The sequence below is a fragment of the Nyctibius grandis genome, chromosome 23, assembly GCF_013368605.1.
Source record: "Nyctibius grandis isolate bNycGra1 chromosome 23, bNycGra1.pri, whole genome shotgun sequence".
Classification (NCBI taxonomy): domain Eukaryota; kingdom Metazoa; phylum Chordata; class Aves; order Nyctibiiformes; family Nyctibiidae; genus Nyctibius; species Nyctibius grandis.
Genome location: NC_090680.1, coordinates 6,319,635 through 6,332,017, shown reverse-complemented (window position 1 = coordinate 6,332,017; position 12,383 = coordinate 6,319,635). Strand labels below are relative to the sequence as shown.

The window sequence follows — 12,383 nt, the reverse complement described above, 5'->3', positions numbered from 1 at the left end:
CACCCCCTTCCTTTCCAAAAAGCAGAAACTTTTCAGCCATTCAGTAGACAATGCCTATATTGAAAAAGGTTATTTGACAGTATCAAAAGTTTTGAAACTACAGCTGGAATCAGTTGGAAGGAAAAGCTACAAACACTGCTGAGACCCACGTGTAAGGCCTAACAGGAGCTAAACTGAAAGAACAGCAAGTAATCTTTACTTACATCTGCAGAAGACAATGTAAATAAAATCGCATCTCCACAGGCAGAGTATTTTTGGTGGGTAATACGTGTAAAGTTCTGTACAAATTCTCATACAGATTAGAATCTAAAAGAATTTGTGAGACAACTGAAGAGCCATCAGTGAGCACAGAAGCACTGACCTTGGCCATGAAACACAGAGCTAAGAGCTTCCATTTGGCAGGAAAGCTTACTCTGAGAAGAGTGTTTCTTTCCTGCTACAGACCTCATTTCTACCACCAAAATAAATAAAAATAAAAATTAAAACCCCAGCAACATAGCAGTTGTCATCTTATATTCAACTATATAGAAAGCAGTGCATGCAAAATAAATCAAGAGCCTGCAAACCTCTGGCAAATAATTAAAAAAAAAAAAATCCTTGAAGATGAAAGGGACAGGAAGCAGCATACTGACTATTTTGATTTTTCGTTTCAAAAACTGTCACTCCAGTACTATAATGAGAATTTCTGCTTAGCAATACAAGTTTTGTAACAAACACACTAACTACAGATAACTTACACTATGAGGCAAAAGCAGCCTTTAAATTGTGGGTAGAGACGCATAAAACACCATTGAAATTATTCATAGTTTGGACTGAGCTTTGTAAGATAAGGAGTCTGCTGATAACTTGCACGTTGCCTTAAAAATTGCAAATAATTAGCCTCTTAATGGCTTGATTTATACATTTCTGCACAGAAGAGATTTAAGAATTGACTTACTGTAGCTTTCCTTGCTGTAGATCTAAAAGGTCTGTATTTATTGTCCTCAGAGGAGCATACACATTACCCACTTTCCATATTTAATACCCAAATATACCTGTTTAACAACTGAGTGTACTTTTCACAATTCCCTCCCCCAATGATTAGGAGAAATGTGTTGTATCATTTTGTCTGCATTTTCGTAATACAAAAATATGGTGCTGAGAAGTCTGGAATTTATGCAGAGACCATTTCTATAATTTGACCATTTGTTAACTCATTTTGACCTTTCTATGAATGCTTACTATGGCTCACCCAAAAGTATTTAATGAAATTAGTCTAAGTCTAAATTCCAAAATACTTGCATTAAGATGGCACTGATAGTAGCTCCCTATGATCCATAATCAACTTCTTCCACTCCAAAGATCAAGTTCACTTCCATTTACAAAATACCTTTAGGAAAACCTGTTAATTGCTTCAGAGAATCCACACAACATGCAACTAAACGCTTTCTGACAGAGCAAGTTATGTTCAAATTGTACTCGTTTATTTACAACTGTAGTTTATAAACAGTAACACAAACAGCTTTACATGAAAAAAATCTCATTGCTGAAGTAGGCACAGAGTCAGAGACTCTTCAGGATATTTTCAGAAGGGAGTAGGAATAGGAAAATGTAATACAACAGCGGCTGGGCAAAACTATAAATACATGAGCACTGGCCCAGGTGCAATTTCATGCAAATATCTTCAACAGTTCAAGTTCTAATGGTGTTAACTCAGATACTAAGAAGGAAAAAAAAAAAAAAAAGGAATTAGTTCCAGAATTAAGGTGCCCTAGCTTGATTCCTAGTAAAATAACTTAGAATAACTGTTTTTTATAAAGGTCAGTTTAATGTATTTTACCTCCTGATGATGTATCAACTCACAGGTTTTGATTCAAATACTCAGAAGACTTCACGCAGTAAAGCTAATCCCTCTTGACTTCATTTCACAGTTTTCGGTAATCTCCACACCAGTCTACAAAGATGCTATGCCTCAGCCAGGAGAACATACCTGTACTGATCTTTTTAACAAGAGAACCGTTCTTGGAACAAGTGGAAAGCTGCTGATAAACAATCACACAGTTGCCATCTCTCAAACATTAACTAATTTAGAATATGTTAGTTAGGAGAATATAAACAAATGCTTGAATCGATGAAGGCAAGGGGTAACAAATACATTTATCCCAGGTATCTAGCACTTGAATCTCTTTATTTGTATGTGTTAATTTTCTTGCTGAACACACCTTCGATTAGCACATACTCGCTTCTGTGCTGAACTGCAGCTTTTTAAAGGTCTAATTATTACCTTAGACATTTTGTTTCTGAGGAGCAAGCTAACTTGTTTTCAACTGTCATATTCTGTCATTAACTTCAATTTCAATGCACACCCTCACACTTACAAGAGAAACAGCCTCAACCTATGAAATGTAAAATTTTGCATAATTAAAAATCACAACCCTGTAGCAAGCTTATTGTGCACAGTTCATTCGGTATTTAAAAATACCCGTACCACCAATTCCAATTATTTAACCTAGTGGCAGATAAGACTCTTAAAAATGTTAATTTTACAACTTGCTTGCATTTTTTCTATTTACCCACAGCCCAAGCTGGACTTAACCATTTTTAAAGAGAAGGAACCAGTATTTCTAAGATTTTTATCTGCTTTGCTCATAAACCTAAGTTTTTAATCAGTCCTTGATACTACCCAGTAGGCAAAATCAAATTTATAGACTGTAGGCAATGGAGAAATTTTACTTTCAAGGGACAGTAATTTAAAAACCGTTCTGTTCTCCACACCTGGCAGTGCTTCATTCCTTTAACACACTTAATGCGAACCCATCTGCATCTTCTGTTGCAAAGATGCAGATCACTCACATTAAGGCTGCATTAAAATGAAACAAACTGACCTTTATAATAAACATTTCTTCAAAACAACAAAAAAACCCACACAATAAAAAAATTTTAAAATCCTGTTCAGAAGGTGATAATAATTTACTCTATCTTAAGCCTGCTATTCAGGCACTCCCATCAGCAAACAGAAAAATTCTCTTAAGTTAGTATTCAGTTGGGAAACAGTCAGCTTGTGTCCACATACAGTATCTTGGCTGATTCTTCTTTATAAACTGTTCTGTACAAAGTCTTTAGTTATTAACTCTCCAAGGCATCCAATACTTTCATGATCTGTTGTTTTATGGCTTTGGTAGCATCACCTGCATTTGGAATCAAATACCTTAAAAAAAAATTAGAAAAAGCCATTGTTAATTCACTATAAAATTTTTGAGTATCAATTCCATAATCCTTGTTTTGATTTTTCCTCTGGCACAAACTAGGAAGAAGGAGCAGGGGAATACATTAAAATGAAAAACTACTGAGAAAATAACATTTTTTTTCCTGTTTATACTAGGAAACACTTTCCATTTGTGAACTTAGAACTGTTGAGGAGTACTTCACAGGCCATCCTGGAAAGGAAAAGTTCTTCATTAATTGACAATAGTATAGATCAGGCAGTTCAAGACCTCTACAGATAGCACTGTCCCACTGAAGCATGACAGTCCTTGTTTGTTTTGTTTTTTTCTTAATGCCTACAGATAGCTCTAGATTTACAGTCCTTTCTCTTCTGGATTTGCTCCAGTCAACAAGGTGGTGATGAAGTAATTCAACAAAGCTGAATGCAGCAAAGTTCTCTGCAACGTTTTAATTTATCTTTGTCTGACCTACTACCAAAATAATTTCATTCTAAGCAGTCAACAGGCAGAGAAAAACTTCACTAGTTCACTAGGAAACTCATCTCCCACTGCTTGGTGAAAACAGAGCACCCACTGCACACAGTTCTCCCCAAGGAAGAGGATAAGAAAATGTCCAACTGATGTCAGCAACTTTGTTAAAACAGTGCCAAGAAACAACAGGCTACACCAGTGGAAAACAGCCCAATACACCCATGCTTCTGACCTCCTCCCAGTCTTAAGTACACAAATGCTGAGCATGGCAATACTTAACTTTCAGGAACCAGGTTTCAGGGGTTCAGAGTTTTGAGGTTAGGCTTCTGGACTCCTTGTACAATGCATAGGAAGAGTCAGACGTCTCAAAAAAGACACCACAGACCGCTCTCTTAAATCCCACTCTCCACAAATCCTTACTTTAGGCTGCAGATAGTTGTCCACTTCATTTTCATTTAAGACATATTACAAAAAGAAAACACTCGCACACATCCCATCCCCAACAATTGTTGTTGCAGACCATGGAGTTCCTCTCTGCTGGCTCTTGTAAATTCTCCTCATACTGCTAGTTCACATCTGAATTACCTATTCCTAAATAAAACCACTACTTTTGAACTCACTTCTGGGAATTACAGCATGCCCCTGATTTCCAGTTGACAGCATTCTATATATCATCACTACTTACATCTCTGCTACTGAGATCTTACCTTTCAACTGCCAAAATTTCTACGCCTGAAGTATTGCTATTTCCATATTTAAAGGTGATCAGTTCCGGGTGTTTCTTCTTGGATGTGATTTTGACTACAGAGTTGAGTGCCTGCCGAGACTGTATGTAAGCCAGTCCCTTCTGCGATGGAATCTCTCTCAAACAGTACATATGAGTTGCTGTTACTAAGAGATGACTTCAAGGAAAAGAAAAATACAAATTAAATTTGCTAATGAACTAAACATCAGCTATTTAGAAAGCTAAATTCTACAAATAAGCTACATGGAAAGAGTAAACAGTTCCCAAATCTAAGAAACAATTTTAATACTTGTAAAAATCTGTAATTTAGAAAGGTCTACAAAATGCTTTAGATTTTCCTTGAGTACTGTATCACAATCATTTTTGTAAACAAAACCAGATTACTAATCACACACCATATAAAATAAATCTAATGAGAAAATAAAATTAATAACAAGACAAGAACAGACCATAATGCAAGAGAGAGCCCATCATAATTTTCTGTTATCCAGATTCAACAGGATTTGTACTGTTTGGGGAAGCCAATACAGCAAGAATCATGTTATGCTCTTGCAGGATTAACAAGGTCACTGAATCTTTGGGGCCAAATGGGCATGTAATACGAGGCACAGAGACAAGCAGATGAGAAAAACTGGAGACAGATGTACCTGGGTCTACCTGACCTTGAAAAATAAGCCTATGTATACTGAGAATATCTTTCTTACTATCTTGTTTTGCAAGGCAAAACTTCATACCAGGTTTTGTACATAATTACCACTCTATAACACTGCAAATATAAGAATGCAAATACAGTGGTAACATTTTGTTCTAGGTTGTTTTGCACCTTCATTTCCTAGTTTAATATCAAGAACAACTTAATTACCCATTATTTTTTATTTAAAATGTGTCTCAAGACAGACATTTTCATTAAGCTTAGGACTAATTCCAGTACCTGGGAAACATATGTCCATTTTCTTTTACTTCATTACAAGGGAAGTTATACTTCACATCAGGTTTATTTATCCACGTTTGGATGTTGACAACCTCTTTTCGATCATCATCTGACATGGAGGAGCTATCAATTTCATCTGTTTTGAAGGGAGGGGGTAAAAAATAATAAAAAAAAAAGATTTTCACACAACATTTCAACTCACTTAAACCCATAGTAGCTACACTGGTTCAAACCAAGGTCCACCTAGCCATAAACAACTGTTCAGAGAGAAGAAAGAGAAAGGCATGCATATCTGATACTTCTCTTTTAATCATCTATCAGCAGACAACTCTTTTCAGCTCAGGGGATTTATTAGGCTGGTCTGATTTGTCCATTCAGTAAAGTTTAATAGATCTTTCTTACATTGACTTGTCCAGACTTTCCTTGAAGCCATGTAAGCTTTTTGCATCTACTACACCAATATTTTTTGGCAAGGAGTACCAAAAACATGTCAACTACACTCTAGGAAAGCCTCCTCCTGTGGCTTCTAGCTTCTTGTACAAGAAGAAATAAACATCTATTGATCTCTTTCCAGGTCAGGCATTATTTTTGTGGGCCACTTTTCCTCCCTTCAATTGCCTGTTTCACATAACAAAAGTTCTAATATTCAGTTATGCCTGTTGTGAAAGCCACTTTATGTCTTTCATGCGCCATTTTATTGTCCAGTCACTCAAACTAGCAAGAGACTCCTTCAATTCTTCAGTCTGTCCTTACTACCTTGAATAACCTTGGATCATTAGCAAAAATTGTTGCCTTTGGGTTCACCTCCTTTTCTAAGGATATTTAAGAATATACTAACAACCAAAATTTTCAGCACAGACCTCTGTGAGACACCCGAAACTCCTGCAAGTGTTATCACTTAGTTGCAAAATACTAGTTTTATGTCTAAATCTGGTGATTATGTTTACACAGTAATTTTGGTGCTACACTAGAAGAATTTAAGCAATCTAGTTATCTAAAAAAATGAACTATATTAAATCTATTGAAATTACTCCCAGAAATAACTTTGAAGGACACCTCTTTTAAAGCATCTTTCCAAAGCTGGTTTTCTACACTTTGTTAAACTATTTATTTCAAAGCAATTCAGAATTATAGCCACACTTTTGAAAAAGATTTTAACTGAAAAAAATATATTATGAAATTGAAAGGAACAAAATTCATCCTCATTTCACAGAATCACAGAATGGCTGAGGATGGAAGGGACCTCTGGACATCATCTGGTCCAACTCTCCTATTATTCAAGCAGGGCCACGTAGAGCAGGTTGTAATTATTGTAGCTGATTGCAATTATTTACTACAAAAAACCCACTAAAACGACACAAAAACAATTGTACAGAAACAGGTTCACTTTTTGCATGCTTCTGTACCAAAATAACATATTTCACTTCATATGTGTTGGCTTTGCTTATTCAAATAATTGCATTGATTCTGCTTACTTACTAAGTCTAATAGTGCTTTTAAAAGCAAATGTAAATAAAAATTAGCAAACAACAATTAGTAACAACATGTTCTAGATAATTAGTCTTTGAGGATCTGGTTTTCTGAAACTACTTAGACTTTGCCAAACACTATCATGGATGCTCAAAGAACTGTGCAAACTTAATTACATGGCATTTGGAGAAGTATCTTGTTAGTGTTAAAGCTTCTGCCTGACAGTTTCATTTTGCTCCTTCCCAATTCTTACCGCAGACAAACAACGATCAACTGTTTGTTATCAATCTTATTTCAACAACTCCAGATCCTATGAATCTCTTTCATTAAGCTTCCTAAATGATTTCTTTCGCAGGTCAAAGATTCTTAGTCTATTATTAATAGATTCAATGCTAAAAAGCAAAGCCCAAAACACTAGAGAGGCGTGCACACATTAGCCATCAACTCTAGCTCCAACTATATTTTCAGAAATTCAGGTCATTATACTGACTGCCAATGCTAGAGCTTCAACCTAAGATCTGTCAGCCAAACTAGGTCCTTTACATTTTGCTTATTGTTGTGAGCAACAGAGATACAATTGCAGGTTTACACGCACAAGACGAGTGTAGAAAATCAGATCTTTACTAGAGAAATAAAAAGTGAACACAAATGATCCACTAAACCCATCTACGTCCATTTCTTCACGTTGGCTGTTTGGTGCCTACCACAAAATCTTTTTTATTTAGTCTGCTACTGTGTATTTGAAGAGGGTGTTTCTTTCTTGGTTGGTCCTAGGCACCACCATAACAAGCACGATCAATGATAATAGTTAGGAAGATGTCACGTTGTAAGACAAAGATGTAAAGTACGGTCTTATGATTTAGGCAAACTTAATAATTTTGTTTAGATTAGCTAATCTAGGTAAGAGGAAAATGTTCTACTGTACCAGTATCGTATTCTTCTTCATCTCCAATGCTGAATACTGGTTTCACACCACGGTAGGGTTTTCCTACTCTGTCACTGCTGCTGACATGTCTGTTGGCAATGAAAAGGGCAGGAGAGGACATGGGATGGGAGAAGAAAAGTAACTTTCAAAGTGATGCTATGACTCCTACAATAACATACCAGCAAAATGTAAACAAACCCGCACAGCTGAGGACAAGAGAATTTCATGAAGCTGTCTGCAAGGAAGCTGTGACTGACCCATCAAGCAGTTTGGTTAGTGAAAGCATGTATTTCAGCTACTTGGCAAGGCTGACAGTTGTAACAAATAAAATGAAACAATTCTTTGTTTTAAAAACAACTTCTGGTCACCTTCTCAAATGACAAAATACACGAGAGACCTGAAAACTGACAACATGCTATGAAGTTTCTAGCACGAAACTGAAATATTTCTGGACAGTCAGGGCAGCTTTACAAGGATGCCAAATTGGGAGGGAGCAAAAAATGAAGACTATTAACTAACATGTCTGGAAGCTCATTTTCTGGTTCAATCCTCAAAAGATAACAAAATACCTTAAGCACTTCAAAGCAGGTTATTATAAACCACCCACTGTGGTGTGAACTCTGACTGCCTGGCCATTGCTTTCTCCAGCATGAGCCAAATCCTGGAATCTTTGGTCAAGCAATTCCTACTGCTAAAATCCCAGCATCACTGGGATTTCTGCATAGATATTGACCTCAAAAATCACATTTAAATCTATTTCTACAGATCACATTAAGACACAAACAAGCACAATGGAGTCTTAAGTTACTTGACAGTAACAGTTGCAAATCCTGAGATATTTTAAAGTTCCAGCTCAGAGTGCTGTGACTACATGGTCACAGCTGCCATGTTAAAAGTTCTGGCCCTCAACTGCTGAGAATACCTGAAAGATAGGAGAAAACCTAAAGGTTCAGAAAGCCAGAAAACAGGTAATTGCTGAAAAAAATACACAGCTCATGATTTAACCTTCAGAACTGACAATGTGTAGTGGTTTAAAACCCCAAAACAAAACCAAAACACACCTGTCCCTTTCCCCCATTTCAATTTCCATAACCTCCCTCCCTATAATGTCTATTCATATTTCCTATAAACTATAAGCCCTGGTTCCTGTTCTAAGTATACTCACAAACTCCAGTTTACATGCTACTGTAGAACCAAGTTGGAGAGGCAACATCTTTAGTAATATATAAATGAATGCTAGTACTTATGTATACCTGAAAGCGTATTTGGAAGTTAAAAAAAGAAACCTACATTTTCTATGGCTAAAATTTACTAATGTAGACAAAACAAGGACATGTTTAACAGGAAAAAGACCAGAAATGCACTCTACAATGAAAAAAAATAAACATACAAAAACATGCTCATTAGTGTTTAAGACAATAAGCATCAATGACACTGACAATTCAAGAGGGCAATGCTTCTATATGGAGGCTTTTGTAAATATGCTTTAGTAATACAAACCAATTGAGTAAGAAGCAGCACATTTAAATGGTGTCAAATTGAATTACACAGAGAGGATTTAAAAGATCTCATTGGTGTTTATAGATCAAAGCTAAGACAAGAGAAAGTAAAAAGCTACTTTAGTGTGAGCAAATTTATTATTGCATCTTCCCAATGAAAGAGGATAAGCAATATGAGTGAAAGGAGCAAGTAAAATAACTGAAGTATAATCTCAATATATCAAAACATCTTGGATTCAAGTGTCTTTCAGTTATCAAACACAGTCACCAAGTGTTTGAAGACTGATAACAAAATGTGAGGAGAAATACCCATGATCTTTAGGATTTCTAATTTAACAAAATATATTATGTGCTATCGGGATATTCCCACTTTATTTTTTTTTTAAAGAATACTGGTTAACATTGCTACTGGTTGTGCTCACACAACACCATTCTGTAATGCTTATCAGTAAATCCTATCTCAAATTATGTGCAAACTACTTGAAAGAAGAATTGGTCCAAAGTCCTGTAAGATGCAAACACCATTTTAAATCTTCATTAATTCTTCCAGCACCAAGCTTCATGCTTTCCAGTTTATGAGGGTCAAAAGCTATAACAGAGTTCCTAAAGTATAACCACAGTTCCAAAGTGATTACACATGAGCTGTCCTTCATTTATCGCAAGTAATTTTGTGTCACCTCAATTCACAATTTTTATTGCTGAAATAATTATAAAGCAATATATCTGAGACAAATGTGAAGGGACTCCACATTTGTGTGAAATGCAGTAGTTATGTGAACAAGATGATGTAAAGTTGCAGGGCATATTTACTTATTAACTCAGCATTTTTCTTTTGCCAATAATGAGTACCTCTGTTTCTATCAGCATGTTCTATCACCATGTGATGAGAAGCATAAAAATTCTCTCTTAAGCCATAATTTGCTGAGTAATTGCTCCTGGTGTCTTTCACTAGCACAAGTAACTAATAAAATGCATATACAAAATGACAAGTAAAAAAAAAAAATCCACAAAAAGCAATAGTAAGGGAGAGAACAGAAATAACAAAGCAGAATCTAAGAGAAGAAAGCACTGCCAATACATTCTTTTTCTTCCTCTAGTCCCCTGATCAGTACTTGTAAAAACCAATAGCTTTAATATACCCAAAACCCCTAAATTAATATAAAAATATGCAAGCAATTTTGTCAGTGTAACCAATGCTTACAAATATCGCGATGCCATGCTAGATACGACAAAGGTGGGTTTAGTCAGACTGCTGAATTATCAAGCTTACCGCTCCAGGCTTGCTCTGTCTGGCCAGGAAATACTGAAAGGTATTCTACAGTACATCGGGGCAGAGGACAGAACAAAAGAATTAAAAAAAAAAAGTTCAAAGGAAAAGACTAGATAAATAACTGAAACGCTCTATATTGGCAATGTATCTTCTTCAAGGAGGATGATTATAAATAAAAGCAATGCTTCATGACAGCTAGCCATGAGGCAGAGAAAGATTTGTAAAAATTCTACTAAAAGATGCATTTTTCATGCTATGTACATACAAGCCTTACTTGAATTCTTCACACTACAAAAGCTACTACCAAGTGCTATTTAAGAATTTTTTGCCTCTAATTGTGAAATAACAATAATATAAAAAAATCATTTTCCAACACAGAAAGAAGCAACGCTCTGTACCTTTTGATTAGGTACAAGAAGAACTCTAAAACAGGCTATATAGAATCACAGAATCACACAGAATCACAGAATGTTCGGGATTGGAAGGGACCTCGAAAGATCATCTAGTCCAATCCCCCTGCCGGAGCAGGATTGCCTAGATCGTGTCACACAGGAACGCGTCCAGGCGGGTTTTGAATGTCTCCAGAGAAGGAGACTCCACAGCCTCTCTGGGCAGCCTGTGCCAGTGTTCGGTCACCCTCACCGTAAAGAAGTTTTTCCTCATATTTATGTGGGACCTCCTGTGTTCCAGCTTGCACCCGTTGCCCCTTGTCCTGTCAAGGGATGTCACTGAGAAGAGCCTGGCTCCATCCTCATGACACTTGCCCTTTACATATTTATAAACATTAATGAGGTCACCCCTCAGTCTCCTCTTCTCCAAGCTAAAGAGACTCAGCTCCCTCAGCCTCTCCTCATAAGGGAGATGTTAATACAATTTAATACAATTAAATTATTATTTAATTAAAATTTAGTACAATTAAAGCTTGGACAGATGAAAGCTGTTGTTCTTTTATCTAGTTCAGATAAGCGTTTGGAAGGACAAACTTCCAACTTTGAAAGTGTCTTTCAACATGTTTGCACATTCTCGTTCCCAGCTCTACTTGAAGATACAAAAAAATGAAAACGACTGGATTCTGCTTTGAAAAGCAGCTTTAGATTAGTACTTGAAAAATCAAGACCTTCAAAAAAGTTAACCTCAACTTGACAAGATGGGGCAATAAAAAAACCTATAAACAGAACAAAACCAACCAAACAAAAAAACACCTGTCCAGAATCCTTCTGTCATTCACCCATTCCATCACAGTCAGGATGGAGAGGAACTGAAACAAATGTGAAATTATTCTTGACTTTTAGACTGAATACAGAGCTGACACATTCTAAGAAGTCAAACTAACCATGCAGTGACAAATTCCAGATACACATTCAAGAGAAAAGGCTGCTTACACTGGCGTTGAAATAGTAAGGCAGCACAGTAGGCTTACTGTGTCATGATAAAATCGTGAGGAGGGTAGGGGCAGGAAATCTAACAGTTGACACTGGAAGATAACTTTTTTTCCTAATTAGCACAGTCTTCACATTTACAAAACAGCCACCTAAAATGGGAAGTCATTCCTCACTGCTAATTCAGTGAGATATAAATGACGCACCTGTCCACTGGAGTAGATGTATTTTCAATAAAACTAATGACTTTTTCTTTCACATTCACAGATTTAGTCTTCAAAGCAACCGTCATTTTATTCACCAGGGACTTTACTCCTTTTCCATCGCTTGAACCGTTAGGAGAATCACCCTGTAAAAGTAACTCCTCTCAGGATTAATCATATAAAAATAATGTTATTTCATCTCTAGTTTGTTAAGAAAGGAAATAGACTCCAAAACAGTAATCTACTTTCTGGTACTCAGGAGAACATCAGTTACAGCACCAAGTATT

At 36.3% G+C, this 12,383-nt stretch overlaps 1 protein-coding gene across 1 annotated transcript in view; it reads right to left on the bottom strand.

Annotated features, from left to right (window-relative positions):
• Positions 1 to 1,441: 1,441 nt before the first annotated feature.
• TBC1D23 (TBC1 domain family member 23) overlaps positions 1,442 to 12,383 on the bottom strand; it is a 34,672-nt gene continuing 23,730 nt past the window's right edge. The window contains exons 14-19 of the mRNA XM_068417363.1: positions 12,100 to 12,242; positions 10,515 to 10,559; positions 7,746 to 7,834; positions 5,351 to 5,486; positions 4,382 to 4,576; positions 1,442 to 3,187 (exon numbers count right to left, since the gene is read on the bottom strand). Coding sequence (XP_068273464.1) covers positions 3,106 to 3,187; positions 4,382 to 4,576; positions 5,351 to 5,486; positions 7,746 to 7,834; positions 10,515 to 10,559; positions 12,100 to 12,242 — 690 coding nt within the window. The 3' untranslated portion in view covers positions 1,442 to 3,105. The remainder of the gene's footprint in view (positions 3,188 to 4,381; positions 4,577 to 5,350; positions 5,487 to 7,745; positions 7,835 to 10,514; positions 10,560 to 12,099; positions 12,243 to 12,383) is intronic.